The sequence below is a fragment of the Pogoniulus pusillus genome, chromosome 40, assembly GCF_015220805.1.
Source record: "Pogoniulus pusillus isolate bPogPus1 chromosome 40, bPogPus1.pri, whole genome shotgun sequence".
In the NCBI taxonomy this organism is placed as follows: domain Eukaryota; kingdom Metazoa; phylum Chordata; class Aves; order Piciformes; family Lybiidae; genus Pogoniulus; species Pogoniulus pusillus.
The window spans coordinates 3,645,784-3,663,228 of NC_087303.1; the positions used below are offsets into that span (position 1 = coordinate 3,645,784).

The 17,445-nt window shown below is 61.2% G+C and overlaps 3 protein-coding genes across 3 annotated transcripts; 1 reads left to right on the plus strand and 2 right to left on the minus strand.

The window, feature by feature from the left end:
* Positions 1-59: 59 nt before the first annotated feature.
* Positions 60-2,224, minus strand: PSMC3IP (PSMC3 interacting protein). The gene is made up of 8 exons (XM_064174388.1): positions 2,117-2,224; positions 1,919-2,028; positions 1,755-1,844; positions 1,578-1,689; positions 1,316-1,461; positions 901-954; positions 545-604; positions 60-452 (listed from the first exon to the last, which is right to left on the minus strand). Exons 1-8 carry the CDS (start codon positions 2,148-2,150, stop codon positions 393-395), a joined length of 666 nt encoding a protein of 221 aa, XP_064030458.1. The 5' UTR covers positions 2,151-2,224; the 3' UTR covers positions 60-392.
* A 332-nt stretch (positions 2,225-2,556) lies between these two features.
* On the minus strand, positions 2,557-10,203 carry RETREG3 (reticulophagy regulator family member 3). Its single transcript, XM_064174491.1, has 9 exons — positions 9,983-10,203; positions 9,102-9,208; positions 7,941-7,971; positions 6,802-6,928; positions 6,020-6,104; positions 5,528-5,665; positions 4,967-5,046; positions 4,517-4,649; positions 2,557-4,078 (listed from the first exon to the last, which is right to left on the minus strand). Exons 1-9 carry the CDS (start codon positions 10,162-10,164, stop codon positions 3,648-3,650), a joined length of 1,314 nt encoding a protein of 437 aa, XP_064030561.1. The 5' UTR covers positions 10,165-10,203; the 3' UTR covers positions 2,557-3,647.
* A 125-nt stretch (positions 10,204-10,328) lies between these two features.
* On the plus strand, positions 10,329-17,405 carry TUBG1 (tubulin gamma 1). The gene is made up of 11 exons (XM_064174715.1): positions 10,329-10,464; positions 10,672-10,784; positions 11,231-11,398; positions 11,612-11,680; positions 12,753-12,832; positions 13,385-13,511; positions 14,123-14,209; positions 14,418-14,567; positions 15,724-15,876; positions 16,135-16,296; positions 16,710-17,405. The coding sequence occupies exons 1-11, from the start codon at positions 10,416-10,418 to the stop codon at positions 16,905-16,907; spliced, it is 1,356 nt and encodes a 451-aa protein (XP_064030785.1). The 5' UTR covers positions 10,329-10,415; the 3' UTR covers positions 16,908-17,405.
* The last annotated feature ends 40 nt before the right edge of the window (positions 17,406-17,445 follow it).

Here is a 17,445-nt window from a genome sequence, read left to right on the forward strand (position 1 = left end):
TGGCCTTCCCCAGACCCTGCCCAGCACCCTCTGCACAAACCACCACAGCACACTGGAGCTGAACTGAAGTCCTCATGTTTATTGGGGCTGTAGCTGTGTGCACCACTCAGCCACAGGGCAGCGTTCCCAGTCCCTTCACCTCTTACTGGGCTAGCAGGGACTCCAGACCGGTGCCCTCACACCTTCCCATCACAGCCCCACTGAGGACACCCCAGCAGCCCACCACCCTTGTGGGCAGGCAGAAACAAAATCCCCAGGGGGAGGCAGTGTTGTGTCACCCCCCTCCACCCCAGCTCCAATCCTAAAACCTTTTAAACCAAACATGTACAAACAGGCAGGACCAGCCCCAGCCTGCAGCAGAAAGAGCCCAGCTGAGCTGCAGCAGCAGTGCCTCAGGGAGCTGTGGGCAGCCTGACGTTGTGGTCCTCGTCTGTCTCTATCCCAACCTCCTCCTAGACAAGCACAGAACATCTCAGCAGGGTGGTGGCTGCACCATGGTTACTGTCACTGCCATCAGCACAGAGCCCAGCCCAACTCTACTCACAAAGAATTGCTTCTTGCTCTTGGGGTACCCCTCCAGGATGGCATCCAGCAGCTCGGTTGCCTGGTGAGACAGATGCCCTGAGGGCAGTGCCAGGCAGCACCACTACAGCTCCCATGAAGTGTCCCTGGACAGCAGGGGAGCAGCCATCTCTAACTGAAGCCTTGCTCTGCTTCCCAAGGCCAGACGTGGGTGTCTGGGCACTGCCACAACTTAGCCTTTTCCTGGGGGACCATCTTGGTAGCCATGAGTCTTCCCCAAACTTGTGAGGCCCCCAAAGGCAGCAGTGTCACCACGGGACTGTCACTGCCAGCCCCCCAGCACTGCTCACCCACCCCACTCCCTGGCACAACTCTTACCATCCGCTTCCTCCTCCGCCACTCCTTGCAGTACAGCTGCTGCTCGCTGCAGACCTGCAACAGCCACAATGCCAGAAGGCAGCACCAGCAGCCCAGGAAACCCCTGCAGGGGTCTGAACCCCTCTTGGAATCGATCCCCCGAGACAGGAAAAGGTGAACTGGACAAGCATCAGGTGACTGCCCCAGGCAAAGGCCTGCAAGGAAGAGGCAGCTCAGGCTGTTCCCTAAAGTCACCCAGGGAGCTGTGGCCACTCTGCACAGCTGGGCTCACACACAGGCTCTGGGAAGCATCCCAGGTCCCACACAATTCCCACCCTCTGTTGTACCAGTGTCAGCTGGGCCGAGGACAGGATGATCTTTTGGAGGGTATGACAGGATCAGCCCCAACCCAGCTCAGGCACAGGAAGCTCTTTACCTTCTCTTTCTCCTCCGGGGACACATGGTTGGTGGCAGACTTAATCCTCTCCAGTTTCTCGGTGTAACTCCTGCAGTCCTTCCTCAGCTCCTCAAGCTCTTTGGCCATCTCCGGTGTTGTCATGGAGCTGTTCAGGTCCTTCAGCTCTAGAAGGATGGCACCAGTCACCAGAAGGGCAAACAGCCCGGTGGCCAAGGCAGCGCTGCCCGCGCCCATGGGTCCCCCGTGCCCAGTGCTGCAACGGCCGGCCAGAGGCCCTCACCTGCCTCCATCTGCCGGCAGCTCTGCTGCAGCGCCTGTACCTTGGCGGAGAGAGCGGCGATCTGCTCGTCCAGGCTGCGGAGCTCCGCGTCGCTGGCGGCCGGGAGCTGCTCCTGTGGCAAGGCGGTGGGTCAGGGGCGCAGGGTCCCGCGAGGGCGGCGCCCGGGCCGGGGCTCACCTGGTCGGCGAAGTAGATCTTCTGCTTCCCGTAGGCCTTCTCGCGGATGCGACCCTGCTGCGCCAGCTGCTCCAGCGCCTTCACCACGGCCTGCAGCGGACAGACGCCGTCAGCTGGGACTCGCACCCGGCCCCTTCCGTGCCCGTCGGCCCGGTCCCGCTCACCGCCTTGCCCAGCCCGTGCTCCCGCTGCAGGTTCCCGAAGGCATCCTGGGCGCTGTAGGGCCGGTTCTGCTCCCGCAGGTACCGCAGCAGCACGGCGGCAGCGCCCCCTCCTGCGGACAGACTGCTAGTTACCGGGGCCACCGAAGGCACCGGGACGGTGAGGAGCGGGCGGCGGCCACACGGCGTTCCCCGACTCACCGCCCGCCGCGGAGCCCTCGCGGCCTTTGCTCATTCCGCCTCCGTTCGCGCCGCGGCGCCCCGCTCCCGGCCGCCGGCACTGACGCACTTCCGGCGCGCCGCCCGCTGCCCGCCCACCGGAGGGTGAGGAGCTGCTGCGATTGGCGGGAGCGCGGAGCCCCGCCCCGCAAAGGGCCGTGTGCAGCCTCGCCCCGCCCCTCCGCGGGGCCCGGCCTGGGCCCGGCCTGGCTGCCGCACGGCGGCGCCGCACCGGAGCGCGCCGGGACGGGACCTCCGCCACCCGCCAGAAAGGCTCTGGTCCCAAGCCCGCACCGGCCACCCCCTGCCCTTCGCTCCCAAACAGCCGCGGAGGCTTTGCTTGCAAAACACAGCTCGTTACCGACTGCCCTCCCCCCGCCCTGGCCGACGCTCGCGGGCGCATTGGACACAAGAGGCAGAGAAAAGGCTCCCTGAAGAGCTTCGTTCTTCACTGCAGAGGTGACCAGAACCGAGCTCTATGGCTTAGACAAAGCAGTGGCAAGCAGGGCGAGGCCGGGGCCGGCTGGCAGTGCCTCCCTCCCCGCTCGGGTGCTGGTTGGTTTATGTGACCGCCGTGGGCACAAGCTGCTCGGTCACTGGTGGCTCAGCCTGCCGGCCCCGTTCAGTACACCAGGCTGGAAGCAGCGGCTGCCCCCCACCCTGCCCTCAGGGCCAGGGCAGATCTGGGCAAACCAGCCCCACTCCTCCCCTCCTCCAGCAAACCCACCCACGAGGCTGTGCCAGGGCAAGTGCTGGGTCCCCACTGTCCAACCCAATGCATGTTGGGGGAGCGTGCAGGGGTTCCACAAAGGGTTAGTCCACGATCTCAGGAAAGCAAAACAAGAGCTGCTGCCACAGGTGATGTTCTTCTTGGGACTCTGCTCACAGCAGTGTCTTATTGCCACTGTGTCTCTTACAAAACATCACCAGAAAGCAGGAACCCAGGGCTGAGGCCATGGTAAATACAAACACTGTGGTCAGACACTGCTGGCTCCACAGCAGGAGCAGGAGGACTGCTCCTACCCAGATACTGCTGGGAGAGAAGACTTGGATTCTGTGGACATCTCAGGAGAAGGAATGGTTGTCTCACACAAAACAGCATCCAGTCCAAGGATGGAAAATATCCTGTTCACTCAGTTACACACCAGCCCTGGAAAGTTGGTTTTGGGATTGTCCTCGGCGACGCTGGCTCAGTCTGAGCAGTGGCCTCCGGAGCTGCAACACCACATTTAGTGCTTTAGGTGAGGAGATTTGGAGCAAGCAGCATCCTGGCAGGCAGTGCAGGGCAGTGGTGACTGTGGGGCTCTCACATCAATGCCTTTCCCTAGGAGCTACCAGTGCAGTTTATTTGCAAACCCAAGCAAGGCTACAGAGTCACAGTGGTGCTCCTGAGGCTGGCTGCCACATCACTCATGCTCACACAGGAGACCATCTAGAGAACAGTGCAAGGCTTCTCCTCCCAGGGCTCCCTCCATGATGCACAACAGAAAACCAGAGGGAGGTGATGGGAGTCTTACTGGCCACGTGAGCCAGCAGGATCCAGCTGGTTCAGCTCAGACTGATCCAGCAGTTCAAAGTCATCTCCTTCTGCGTCCGTGTCCAAGTCCGAGCTGGCTGCTCTCAGGAAGGGCTTCACAGCTCTCTGGGGGTGCTCGCTGTGTGAGGAGCCTGGCTGAGGGGCTCCTGACAGTGCCAGCTGGATCATGCCCCTGGTGACAAAGCCTGCAATGTTGTTGGTGAGGCTCTGCACGGAGGGCAGTGTGCCCAGCTCCTGCTCGGACAGGAGGTGTGAATCTTCTGCTGCTTGTGAGCGGCAGGCCAGGCTGGGGAGCCCAATGCTGGTGTCGTCCTCGTCGTCTAAGCCAGTTGCCTCTGGGTTTATGGAAGGGAAGTCAGGCAGATCCCTGGCAAAAGATTCTTCTGGGTCACTGTGCCCATCCAGGTCTAGAGAAGGAGAAGGTGCTTTAAACACACAGAAGACAGCAAAAACCCTGCAGCCAGGGCGGGCAGCTCCCAGGGCTAGGCCACCTCCTCCAGCACAGACCAAACACTTCCAAGCTATTCAAGATGCCAGTAACCTCCCAGCTCACTCCAAGGAGTGCAGATGCTGTACCAGACACACTCCACCAAAGCAAAGCACCCCCTGCCCCAGACTGGGTCCTGCAGCCTCTATCCCTGCAGCCAGAGAGCAGCAGAGCAGGACCTGCCTCTGCAGAGAAGCTGCACAGGCAGGAAGCTCAGCCCTGGACAAGCAGGGAGCTCCAGCTCATCTCAGCCAGCAACATACACCACACAGAGAGGAGTCCAGACCGCCCCCCAGACTGTCACAACAGCTCCTGCTCAGCATTCTACACCCTGCAGGAGCTGCCCAGCTCCCCTCACCTTCAGATCCCTCGGTCAGTGGGGTCTGGCCCCGGGAGAGGTTGAAGATTCCGTTCTCTGTGTAGGAAACTTCCGCGTCTGAGTGCTCCGAGTCGGAGATGGTTAACTCCTTGGCAACCACGGAGTCATCCAGCTTTAGAACAGGAGACAGAAATCAGATACTGCAGAGCTGCTCACCAAGCACATGATCCAGTGGCTGCCATTAAACCTGGGCCTCGTGGGAGGCTGGCAGCTGAAGCTCATTTCACACTTTCCTAGGAGGCTGTAGGTGGTACAAGCAGCTCTGGACATGCTTGAGTGAGAACAAAGGCCTCTATAAAAGGAGAACACCCTCATCTGATCTGTCACCACAGCTCTGCTACAACATGCTGGGCACAGGGCCCTGCATGGCACACTCCTGCCACATGAGCTGGTTCTGCTCAGCTGAGCTCTTCCCTTTGCCTTGGTTACCTTGGGGCAGAACGCAGCCAGCTCTTCCTCGCTGTCGCTCCCATCATCCACAGCCTCCTGCTGAAGGGCTCTGCGACGCACTGCCAGAAACCAGAGCTCGTTACTGCTCCCCAGACAGGTCTCTGGGACCAGCCCAGTGCCCAGCAGAAGACATCTCAGCTGGCAAGCCTGGCCATAACACAACCCAGCAGGCTTTGCTCCACAGCACAGCAACGTGGTCATTTCTGACCCGGGCTGCTGCAGAGACAAACGTTTAGCAGCCACCTTGCACTGAGTCCTCCCTCTTTGGTCAGTGCAGGTGCCACACAGAACAGGCAGCTCTGGCAGCTGAGAAGGGGGGCAGCTCAGCACCACAAGGAGCTTACAGCAGCTGCTCCTTGGGAGCTCCTGTGCAGGCAGAGCTGACCTTGATTCCTTCCCAAAGCAGCACCAAGTTTTTGCCAAGGGTGCTGGAGCAGCAGCCATGCCAGCCGTGCAGCTCCTCCAAGAGCAGGGGCTGGACTCAGAGCCTGCCCCAGGGAGCAAGGTGGGTGTGGGAGGGTCAGAACAGGGCAGACTTACACTGCTTCTCCCGCTGCCTGCAGATCATGTAGCCTCGCACGCTGAAATCCAGCCGCTGCAGAGCTGGCTCCAGCCTCTTGTACATGCGCTGCCCCAGCCTGTGGTACACAGCAAGGGGCCACAGCAGGATGAGGAGCACTGGGGTAAGTGGGAATGGTGGTTAGGAGCTTGCTCAGGACACCTGACCTGTTTTGTCATGCACTGCAGCACACACTGAGGGTGTGCAGTGCATGCAGGAGGCTGCTGGCACCAGGACAGTCGCCTCTGCCAGTCTAACACCACTGAGAGGCCAGCTCTGAGCACTCAGACCTGTGGCCTCAGAGTCCTGGTCAGGAAGTACCACACTCCAGGCAGAATGTTCTGATATCAGTTTTGAAGCCATTCACAGAAGCGTTCCCTCTGAGCAGGGCAGTCCCATCCCTCAGACACGCTGACCCTGCTCAGTTCTGCCCCTCCTGATGCCCAGCCCTGTGCTGGCAGAACTCTACTTACACAGCAGGTAGGAGAGCAGGAGCCCAGGGATGTACTGGCCCAGGACAGCCAGGAAAGTAAAGACTCCACAGGCTAGAAGGCAAAACTGCAGACATGGGAGACAATCAGTGCCCAGGCCTGAGCAGCATTCACACAGTTCCTGTCTTGCTCCCTGCAGATTCTGGGCCTGGCCTTAACTGCACTGCCAGTGAGGCCTCCCTAGCACCCAGCTGCTCCTTTCCAGCACCAGTGCAGGCACAGGAGGTGGGAAACCTCCCACGGCTTCACAGCAACAGGCAGCAGACCAGGGCCCTGCCTCAGAGGACATGCAGCTTCCCAGAGCCCCTAAATTAAAAGCAAGGCAGAGGTTAAAGAATAAAAAACTCTTCAGGATGAAAAGGACAAGGGCAGGGTCCATGTGTTACAGGCTCCTCTTTGCATAAGCCTCAAAGAAAGAAGAAAGAAAAAACAACAAACCAGCCAAGCCAGACACTTTCTCCAGCTTCAGAGGAGTCTGACACTTAGAGAGGCCAGAAAGCCACAGGAGGAGCAGCTCTGCTTTCATCCCACTGCTACAGGCAGACTGACACTGGCTTTTTCCTCCCTCCTACACAGCCTCACTCCTCTGCCTCTGCTTTCTACTCCTCTCCCCCACTTCATGACCATGTTGTTGTGGGAGGCTTCCTGTGGTGACCTCTCACATCTCAAGTGCTCAGCCCGTGATGGGTGCCAGCATAGGACACCAGTGCTGAGCAGAGGCTCCACAACTCCTACTTCATTAGCTGAGGTCTGCACATTCTCACCTTGCCAGGGTTTTGTCTCTTGAAAACGAGGAGGTTGCTGAAGAAGCTGGTCCAAGCCACCCATCCTTCAGCCAGATGGTGACAGAGCTCTGGCACCCCAAGCAGCCGAGGGTGGACATATCCCCAGCTGCAGCAAAGGGAAGAGTTCAGAGCAGGCATTGCTGCCTCAGGCACTGCAGAGGTCACCTGTTACAAACTCCTCTGCACAGTTCCCTCTTCTCTCCCCCACTGCTCAGCTCTGGAGCCAAGGCCCAGCCTGCCCTTCCTCACGACCTCCCACCACACAGCACTTGTTCAGAGGTTCTGTGCCAGCCCCAGCAGCTCAGGAGCAGGGATCTCAACGCTCAGCCTTGGGCTCAGACTAGTTTCCATGCTGCTGGAGGGAAAGAGCAGTGCTGATGCAAATCCAGGGAATCCATTTGCTTTTTCTCTACTCATTTAGTCAACTGCAGCCCTCAGGGACTCAGCACAGGGCCTGCAAGCAGCATGGAATCTTGCTTAATAAACTGGGTTAATCCAGGGACAGTGTCTCTGTCAAGCTCTGTCAAAGCTTCTTAGGTGCCAGACACAAGCAGCCAGGGTTAGGAGCAGCAGTTCCTTTTGTACTTGGGCCTCTTGAAAGTGATTACTGGGCAGCTGAGCAGCCAGCAGCAAGGTGTGTCAGGCAGAGCAGGGTGCTGTCAGCAGGACAACACCCTGGCATTTCCCAACCCGTGACGAGTGCTGCAGTCAGACCACAGCTATGCAGCAACAGCTTCAGGAACAGGCTTGCTAAATGTTCCCTGTCAGCACTCAAGCACTTCATTAGGCCCAGCAGAAATGCTGTTCTTCTGCTCTGGGAGGCCCTGACAAGAGGAGCTGCAGCTCTTAATTTAAGGGTGCAAGGGAAGTGGCAGGGGCAGTTTTGCAGCACTCAGACGTTACTGGAGGCCAGGATGAGGGCAAACAGTAAGTGTCTAAGAATGGCTGGGGCCAGTCAAAATCCTGTCCCAGCAGCTCGACAGAGTCCTTCTTGCCTCCACTGAGCAGCTCTCTTCTCCCCCTCCTCCAAGCAGCCCAGGTCACCAGCATGTGCAAGCAGTAAGGACAGGGTGTGACAGCAGAGGGGCACACAGCAGAGCAGTCCATTAGCTTCCTACCTCTCATTGTCTAACTCGCCAGGTCTTGCCACTAGAACATGAAAAACAGACACTGTTAGTCATGGGGAGTCTGCAGGGGAGTGCTGAGTTCCTGGGATTTCAGTGAGGCTTTAATGAGCTGGGGAATTCCTCACGTCATTAACTGCAGCTAGGATCTGCAGAGGGATTGCTCTGCAGCGCCTTCTGAACACAAGCACGTTACAGTGCAAGACTGCTGGAGCCTCCCGGCTGCTCCTCACTGCCTGTGGGACATTTCCTGGAAGGCTGCTCCAGTTACACTGACTAACAACAGCCAAATACACCCCAGCCCCTCCCCCGCACGCTCGTTACCGAGAGGCAGCAGCCAGGCAGGTTCTTTGCAGCCAGGCTGGGCTTTCAAGAGTGACCCTGAGATGCACCAGCGACCCTGACACACTGAAACCAGGGCTCTGAGGGAGCTGCAGACACCTCCTTGTAACTCACATTCCAGCTACAGAGTCTGAGCCAAACTGCTGCTAGAAACCAGGGAAAGCTTTAATGTCTTCTCAAGAACTAGAGAAGAGCAGGAGCTGTTCTTGGGAGCTCACTCGGGAACCACCCTGGGGGCATGCAAAGCATCCACACTGCTTCAAAAGCAGCCTGGCTGTGCACAGCCAGCCCTGAGCTGCTACAGAGGGCAGTGCCTCTGAGCACATCAGCATCAGAAACTGCTTTGCTGAGAGCTTCAGACAAGCTTTGTGAACAGCCACGAGGATGCCCTTCCAAAGCTCTGCTCCACAGCAGGACTGGGACTGTGTCCCAAACCATGGAGCTGGTTGATGAGAGATCCTGAGGAGAAATCCAGACATGTTCCATGTGTGCTCTGAGTTCCTGCTCTGGTATCCAAGGCCCAGGAGATGAATCACTGCCTGAGCCTGGGCTGCCTCATGCACACCAGCTCAGCCTCCCCACCGTGAGACAGGCACCAGTGTCACCAGCACAAAAACCTCTTCTCCTGTGTACACTGGTGAGGGTTTACCAGCCCCACCAAGGACACACCTACAGCACTCCTGCCTGCTTCTAGGCTCACGAAGAGAAGCCCCAGGACCTTCACTGTTTAACTTCTGGCAGGGTGCAGCTTGCACTCCTGGGCTTTAAACTGGTACTTCATTAGCTGCAACCCACTCAAATGTTGTGACTTACCTCCAATTTCAGGCCAGATTTTGTGCTTCCACTGATCTAAGCAAACGACTACCATAAGGGTGAGCGAGACCAGGAAGAGCAAGCGAAGAGAAGTCAGAGCAAAAAACCTGTGAGGAAGGAACAAACAAATCAGCCCCGACCAGGTCTGTGCCACACACAAAAGGGGCAACACAAACCAACTCCAAACCAATCACTGGCATCAGAGACAGAGGAGTGCCAACAGCCAGCATCCACTGGGCTGCTTTAGGGATCTGTGTCTGTCTGCTCCTGCCATTTCCAGCCCTGGCTCACAGCCCCGGGCCCAGCAGGGCTCCTCAGCTCAGGCTGAGGCAGGCTCTCTGCTGCCCTTCCTCTACTGCCCGCAGAAGGGCTTGGGGTGTGCCGATTAGATAACAGGGAAAACAAGCTGAGAGAGAGCTGCAGCAGACATCAGCATTCCCAGGTCCCCTCTCGTTTGCTGGCACAGGCCAGGCTCTCAGACACCGACACCAGCTGCCCTGTCCCGGCTCAGCCGTTAGCTGCTCGCACCCGGCACGGGGTCCCGGCACGGGGTCCCGGCGGCTCGGCACGGACCGGAGCTCTCCTGCCCGGAGGCTGTGCAGGGCCCAGAGGAGAGGACGAGGAGCCGAGGACGTGCTGCTGTGCAGAGCACCAGCCCTCGCCGCCTGCGCCCACCGAGCCCCGGGGCCCCGAGGGGGTGGCGGCAGACAAACCCCCGCAGCCCGCGGCGCTCCGCGGGGAGCCGGTCCGGGACCGCCCGCACCCGCCCTGCCGCAGCCTGTCAGCACCGGCACTGGCCCCGCAGCCCCCCGCGGGGGAGTGGACCCGGACCCGGACCCTGCCCCTGCCGCCCCCGCCCGGGCCCCGCCGCCGCCGCTCACCAGAAGAGGCCGTGCGCTGCCGCCCACCACAGCGCGCTGCGGCCCGGCCGCTCCCACACCAGCGCAGCCTGCGCGGCGCTCAGCAGCGGCTCGTAGGGACCCAGGCGGTCGCGCAGAGCCGCGCTCAGTGCCTGCACCCTGCGCTGCCGCTCCCCGGGCCCGCCGGGCCCCGCCGCCGCCATCGCTGCCGCTCGGCATCAACATCCGCCCGGCGCCGGCATGGCGGCCCCCGCGGCGCCGGAAGTGAGGCCCTATGGGGCGCCGCCATCTTGGCGCAGGCGCGGCCGGCGCCGGCCGGAAGTGGGCGGGGCCGGGCGGAAGCGGGCGGTGCGCACGCGCGGGGCGGCTGGCGCGGGGCGGGAGTCGCGGCCGCAGCTGAGGCCGGCGGCGAGCGGAGCCCAACCGGGCCGCACCGGACCGCGCCTCGGCCGCCATGCCGCGGGAGATCATCACTCTGCAGCTGGGCCAGTGCGGCAACCAAAGTGAGTGGGCGCCCGGGGACGGCGGCGGCGGCGGGAGCGGGTCGAGGGAGCGCGCCCCGGGCGGGGCCAGGATGCTGGAGGAGGCGCGGGCGAGGCCGATCGGACCGGGGCGGGGCGTACCGAGATGGGGCTGGGCCTTGAGACCGGGGATGCCTCAGGCTCTGCCCTGGCCCGGCCCCTCTGACCGTGCCCCCTCCCCCCCCCCAGTCGGGTTCGAGTTCTGGAAGCAGCTCTGTGCCGAGCATGGCATCAGCCCTGAGGGCATCGTGGAGGAGTTCGCCACCGAGGGCACCGACCGCAAGGACGTCTTCTTCTACCAGGTATCACCGGTCCCGACTCTTCCCCATGCAGCCTCTGCCTGCCCTCGCCGCCGGAGCGATGGGCACTAGAATGAACCCCAGCAGGGCCTTCTGTGCCCACTGTGGCTCTGCCTCCTGCTCAGGCAGCTCAGGGCTGGCACTGGCCGCAGGCTGCTCTGCATGGCAGCCTCTCCTGAGGGCTCCTGCCCCTCAGCACGATGCCAGCGCCCCCGCCCGCGCTCCTGGAGACGGGCACGGTGTGGAGGCAGACAGGAGGCTGCCATAGCCACCGCCTGACGTCACCACTGCCAGCTGAGCCCCTTAGGGAAGAGCCTTCCCTGGCGCCCGCCGAGAGCTGGGCTCGGCTCTGACTGCACAAAGCTGCTGCAGCACTGAGGGGCTGCCTGGAAGGAGCCTCCCTGCCCCCCGGGTGGTGGTGTTGAGACTGTCCCTGCCCCTGGCTGCAGGCAGACGATGAGCACTACATCCCACGCGCCGTGCTGCTGGACCTGGAGCCCCGAGTCATCCACTCCATCCTCAACTCCCCGTACGCCAACCTCTACAACCCCGAGAACATTTACCTGTCTGAGCACGGCGGCGGCGCCGGCAACAACTGGGCCAGCGGCTTCTCGCAGGTACCGGCTGCGGCGCTGCGGGGCACCCCCCCGAGGCGCCAGGCTTTGTTGTGGCAGGCTCGGTGGGCGGCTCCTGGAGGATGCCCCCAGGTTTGGCAAGGACTGACACTTTGTGACTCCCTGGGTGCAGGGTCACCCTGCCAGTCTGGCTGGAGAAGCTCTGCTGCGCTTTGTGTGGGAAAGGAGCAAAATCTGCTCTGGTCTCTCTTGCAGGGGGAAAAAATTCACGAAGATATTTTTGATATAATAGACAGAGAAGCTGATGGCAGCGACAGTTTGGAAGTAAGTAAGTCCTGGGATTTGAGTCTAGCTGCCATGCTTGGGGTTTTCTGAGATTGGGCACAGTCCCCTGGTGCACACACATGTGCTTGGCTTGGCCTTAGGTGTGGAGCAGAGAACAGGTAGGCAGGGAGTTAGGGAAAGGAGACCTTACCCAGCAGTACCACATCTGCCCAACTTGCCCAGAAAACTTCTTACCACCTGCTCTTCCTGAAACACTGCCTTGGAATTATGATGGTTGTTCATTGCCCCCCTCCAGCTCCCTCCTGTGGCTCTCCTTCCATGAGCTGAAGCAGGACACACACAGCTTATCCTGCAGGACAGGCCCCATGGGTCAGGAAGGCCGTGCAGGAATAGGTGGAGCGGAGCAGGGAGCTGCCAGCAGGAAGGTTTAGGCTCAAAGCTGCTGGGTGCTCTGGAACCCACAGAATGGGCACAGGCAGCTGCAGCTTCATTTCTTATTCAGCTGAGGTAAAGGGGCAGCAGGGCACCAACAGCTCTTTGGCTGCTTTGCTGTGTGCCTCTGGCAGGACCTGTCCACCATCCCTGTACCCCCATTTCCTGTGCTGGGCCCCCTGGCATTTGTGTCAGGTTGTCAGATGGCAACAGGGGACAAGAAAATGTCGTTGTCAAACAAGTGAGCAGAAGGTCCAAGAGTCCTCTGTGGGAGGTGCAGCAAGGGGCAACTGCCCTGAACCTGGGTAGAGGGAGTATGGCCTCGGGCAGTGCAGCAGGAGGGGAAGGCAGTGGAGGGCGTGGGGCAAGGGCTGGTACCTCCTGGAGGTGAGGTTGGAGGTGTTCTGAGGTCTGCGCTGGGATGAGAGAAGAGCAGGAGGCTTCTGAGCAGCAGCTGTGTGCTCGGAGCTGTGGAGTCCACCTGCACAGCAGAAGTGGCCTGAGGAGCCTTGGCTGTCACTGTCTGGGAGAGTCAGGGGTCCCCCCTGGGCGGCTGCCAGCCTCATGCTCTCGGTTGTCACAGGAGGGTTCTCACCACGGCTGGCAAGGCTGTGCTGGCTGTGGCACAGCTCCTGGGCTGAGCTGGGCTGCCAGCTGCCTGCCTTCTGCTTCCTTCCAGGGCTTTGTGCTTTGCCACTCCATCGCCGGTGGCACAGGTTCTGGGCTGGGCTCCTACCTGCTGGAGAGGCTGAATGACAGGTGAGGCCCCTGCCCTCTGGCAAAGCCTGGTCCTGCCGGGCACGCTGCCAAAAGAAAGCTGCAGAGCTGACTCAGAGCCACCACCCCCACCCAAACAGTGCCTTGTGCAATGCCTGGCACGCTGCCCGGGAGCGGGAGCGGGATGGCTCCTGATACGCCTGGGGACTTCAGAGGCTCTAGGGCTGGACTCTGCTGTCCAGACTTTGCCTTTCCTCAGCCACCCTTATCTGGCAGCTGCCTTCTGGCACCCTGGCTGCTCGGGGTGGGAGCCTGGAGCTGTGGGCTCTGTGCTGCTGTCCCTGCCTGTTGCAGCTCGCAGCCTCTCAGGGAGAGTGGCTCAGCCTGGCCCCCAGCTCCTCTGGCAGCTCCTCCAATGCTGGGGCAGGCACTGCTGGGACAAATCCTCTCTCCGGAAGCCGACTCTGTCGGCAGGCTGGGGCAGGCTGGTGACTCACTGCTGTCCTGAGCCCTGGGGGCAGTGAAGGGAGCTAGTGGGAGGAGAGAGCCTTGGCTGGTGCTGTTAACCCTCGGGTGGCTGTGCTTTCTGCCCAGGTATCCCAAGAAGCTGGTGGAGACCTACTCGGTGTTCCCAAACCAGGATGAGATGAGTGATGTTGTTGTCCAGCCCTACAACTCCTTGCTGACGCTGAAGAGGCTGACCCAGAATGCTGACTGCGTGGTGAGAGCCTGCTGCTTGCTGCCAGCCCTGTGGCCAGCTCCTGGGGCAGCCCTGTCCCAGCTGCTCAGACCTGGCTGTGCCCTTTGCTGGAGCTGTGTGGAGTACACAGCAGCCTGCAGTACTCCTTTAAAGCCTTGGGCACAGCAGTGGGTGCACTCCAGTCCAGCACTGAGCAGATGTGGTGTCTCTGGGAACAAGGCCTCTGAGCTGACCTCAGCTGAGCTGCCCAGCTTGGCATTCCCCCTTCAGGACCCAGAAGACCTTCCCACGGCAGCAGCGACTGGCTGCTGTCCTCTGCTCTGCAGCCTTCTGTCTGTGCAGGGCAGGAGCAGCTGTGCCAGAGGTGCTAGGGCTGGTGGGTGCTGTGAGGAGCTGGCCCAAGGCAAAGCTCTTAGGGAGGGTGCTGGGCAGCGTAGCCAGCCTGGGGCACAGCTCCATTGACAGTGTCAGTTACGCTCTGCAGATGAGTCAGTGCCTGGGCTGGCAGATCCCTGCCACCTGTCACAGACTGGTGAGCAGCACTCAGGGCTGTGCTGGCTGAGCTGGCGCCCTTGAGACGTGTGGCCAGGGCTGCCCCGAGGGTCTCCACAGAGCTGAGCTTTTTCCTGCAGGTGGTCCTGGACAACACAGCCCTGAACCGGATTGCCACAGACCGGCTGCACATCCAGAACCCATCCTTCTCCCAGATCAACCAGCTGGTGAGGCCTTTCCCTGTCCCCTGGAGAAGCTGGTACAGGGCATCCCCTCACTGCTCACTTTGGGCTGAACCTGCTCCATGGGCTGTGCTCAGCAGTGGGCAGCCAGGACCTGGGGTCCTGTGCCCCACCCAGGAGCAGCTCTGTGAATGCTGCAGAGTTTGGCCGTGCTGCGTGGCAGTGCAGCTGCTGACCCTGTGCCCACCTGCAGGTCTCCACCATCATGTCTGCCAGCACCACCACGCTGAGGTACCCTGGCTACATGAACAACGACCTGATCGGGCTGATTGCCTCGCTCATCCCCACGCCGCGCCTGCACTTCCTCATGACTGGCTACACACCGCTCACCACCGACCAGTCGGTGAGTGCCCGCCGGCACCCTGCCCTTCCCCGAGGGCAGCAGCACCTGCCAGCTCACCTCCTGCAGCTGCCGGGCCCACAGCCCTGCTGGCAGCTGCGTGGTGTCTTCCACATGCCGGGACCGTGTCCTCACCAGGTGACACCACCACATGTGACAGGAGTCAGATGCGAGCAGCAGCCAAGCTTGTGCTGGGTTACCTGCTGCAGACATTGGTGTGGTGGTGGTGCCAGCCCCTGCCCTGACAATAGCTGCTCTTGGAAATCATGTGGGCACCGGCCTGGGCCCTTCAGGATAGAACCCTATGGATCTTTGGTGTTTCAAGGCTGATGCAGGCATCAGCCCCTTCCCAAGGCGTAATCTGTGTTCAGGGAGGGAGTTGCCACCCTTCAGCTGCCGCTTAGTTTGTCCCCAAGCCAGTGCCCACTCCCTCTCTGGGGAAGATGGGGCAGTTGTGAGGCACTCACCGGTGCTGACCATGGCTCCGCTCCCAGCTGACAGCTGCTGTTCTCCTCTCCTGTCTGTGCTTCCTCAGGATGTTACTCAGAGAAGCAAATCTGAGAAGCTGCTGGCTCTGAAAAGGGTACCCCGTGTGCAGTGTGCTAGGAGGAGTGGAGGGGCTCAGACAGTGCCTGGAGTGGGGCTGCCATCACCAAGCTCTCTGTCATGAGCACCCCTTTGGGTGCCAGCCTTGACTGTGGCCCCTTGGCTGGGCAAAGCCCGTGGCAGCCTTTGGAGACTGCAGTGGCTGCTCTCCCCATGGGCTCAGCACAGGGCAAGGTGGGCAGAGAACAACTCCTGTCGTATGCCCCAGCCCTGTGGGAGCATAGGCAGCAGGACAGAGGTCTGACAGCAGCAACATGAACCAGCTCTGTCCCTCTATTCTCAGCTGAGCATTGTCCCCAGCCCCTGCTGTGCTACTGGGGACAGCTCTGCCCTTGTGTTGCAGCCTCCACCAGCGCTCTGATTCTCAGCCTGGCTGTGCCCATAGTGTGACTTGCGCATTTCCCTGTCCTGCATGTGGCTTTGCATGTAGCTCCATCCCCAGGGTGAGGGCTTCTGCATCCAGCTGCCCTCTGCTCCTGTGTGCGTGTGCAGGGCAGCAGGAGGGTGAGGGCATGGCATGGCTGCTGCCCTGAGCCCTGGCTGGCATTTGCAGGTGGCCAGTGTGAGGAAGACCACTGTGCTGGATGTGATGAGGAGATTGCTACAGCCAAAAAACGTGATGGTGTCCACTGGGCGAGACAGGCAGACCAACCACTGCTACATTGCCATCCTCAACATCATCCAGGGGGAGGTGGATCCTACGCAGGTGAGCTCCCAGGTCGTGACAGTGATGGCACAGCGTGCCAGGGAAGGGCACAGTTGCTGTGTAGGGACACTGCGGTGAGACCAAGTCATGCCCAAGAATGGGTTTCAGGTTGCTCCTGTGTGGACCCCATCCTCGCAGGAAGGACCCTCCTTGTCAGGGAGAGCACCCCTCCCTGCCACCTTGACATGAGGAGCAGCTCCTGGGGCTGTTGGGACCAGGCTGCTTTGCCCACTGTCTGCTGCCTCTTTGTCCCATCAGGTTCACAAGAGCCTGCAGCGGATCCGGGAGCGGAAGTTGGCCAACTTCATCCCCTGGGGTCCTGCCAGCATCCAGGTGGCTTTGTCCCGCAAGTCACCCTACCTGCCGTCCGCGCACCGTGTCAGCGGCCTCATGATGGCAAACCACACCAATATCTCCTCGGTGAGCACCTTCCCCTGCTCCAGGCAGTGCCATGGTCCCTTAGCTGCAGCTCTGCTATCCTTGGAGTATCTGATGTCCTGCCAGTCACACACCCACCTGCTCCAGGGCTTCTGCGCAGCCACCACAGGCCCTGCCGATGAGGGGAGGGTGGGCAGCTCCCAGCTGGGGCTCGGCATGGCTTGGTTCTGCTCTGGGCTCCCATCAGTTCTGCTGCACCCCAGAGCTGCTCTCCCAGGAGCAGGCTGCAGCAGGACTCCCTCTCCCTGGCCAAAGGCAACCCTGGAGCAAGAGGGGACCCTGACGGCTGTCTGAGTGTAAGGCAGCAGCTATGGCCCTGCCGGCCCTGTCTGCCTCCTGCTGGCAGAGGCGCTGGGGCGGCGGGCAGCTGTGTGCTGAGCGCCGCTGCCCCGCAGCTGTTCGAGCGGACGTGCCGGCAGTACGACAAGCTGCGCAAGCGCGAGGCCTTCCTGGAGCAGTTCCGCAAGGAGGACATCTTCAAGGACAACTTCGACGAGCTGGACAACTCCCGGGAGATCGTGCAGCAGCTGATCGACGAGTACCACGCGGCCACGCGCCCGGACTACATCTCCTGGGGCACGCAGGAGCAGTGAGCGACCCGCGGGGACAGGAGGCTCCCACGGACGCCTCCGTGCACTCGGCAGAGCTCAGTCTGTGCCGCGCACACCTCTAGCACCCCTCAGCGCTGCCCGGGCGCGGTGGAGCTTGCGCTGGCCGCTCACGCTGCGCTCCTCTGTGGAAGCAGCTCTCCCCCTGAACACCCTCGGTGGGGGACAGCCTCTGCTCCACTTCGTGCCCTGACCCAGGGTGGGACTGGGGCAGCTGTGCCAGTGCTGGTAGAGAGCCTCTGCCCGTGGGGGCAACACTCACGAGGGAGAGGAGAGTGAACGCTCACGAGGAGGAGCTTGGAACAGGCCTGGCCCGAATGGTTGGGTGCACAAGACTCCTGTGGCCAAAGGCTGTGTGTGGCTGAGCCAGTCCTCACCCCGGGCAGGAGCCTTGTTCCTCCTTCACCAGTCCAGGCCTGGGGCCCAGCTCTAGCTATATTTTTGTAGGCTATTTTGCTTTAATAAAGGCTGTTCCTGCACTGATGCTGTCTGCACAGCTCCTGAGCCGGCACCTGCAGGTGCT

What these genes read in the sequence shown, in the direction of transcription:
- TUBG1 (XM_064174715.1), top strand. Translation starts at nt 10,416, where the DNA reads ATGCCGCGGGAGATCATCACTCTGCAGCTGGGCCAGTGCGGCAACCAA. An exon ending in GGGCCAGCGGCTTCTCGCAG is followed by an intron (nt 11,399 to 11,611) that starts GTACCGGCTGCG and finishes TCTCTCTTGCAG; the next exon opens with GGGGAAAAAATTCACGAAGA. An exon ending in CGCTCACCACCGACCAGTCG is followed by an intron (nt 14,568 to 15,723) that starts GTGAGTGCCCGC and finishes TGGCATTTGCAG; the next exon opens with GTGGCCAGTGTGAGGAAGAC.
- PSMC3IP (XM_064174388.1), bottom strand. Translation starts at nt 2,150, where the DNA reads ATGAGCAAAGGCCGCGAGGGCTCCGCGGCGGGCG. An exon ending in AGCACGGGCTGGGCAAGGCG is followed by an intron (nt 1,845 to 1,918) that starts GTGAGCGGGACC and finishes TGTCCGCTGCAG; the next exon opens with GCCGTGGTGAAGGCGCTGGA. An exon ending in GGCGGAGGAGGAAGCGGATG is followed by an intron (nt 605 to 900) that starts GTAAGAGTTGTG and finishes CTGTCTCACCAG; the next exon opens with GCAACCGAGCTGCTGGATGC.
- RETREG3 (XM_064174491.1), bottom strand. Translation starts at nt 10,164, where the DNA reads ATGGCGGCGGCGGGGCCCGGCGGGCCCGGGGAGCGGCAGCGCAGGGTG. An exon ending in GCAGCGCACGGCCTCTTCTG is followed by an intron (nt 9,209 to 9,982) that starts GTGAGCGGCGGC and finishes CCTTCCTCACAG; the next exon opens with GTTTTTTGCTCTGACTTCTC. An exon ending in TGGCTGCGTTCTGCCCCAAG is followed by an intron (nt 4,650 to 4,966) that starts GTAACCAAGGCA and finishes CCTGTTCTAAAG; the next exon opens with CTGGATGACTCCGTGGTTGC.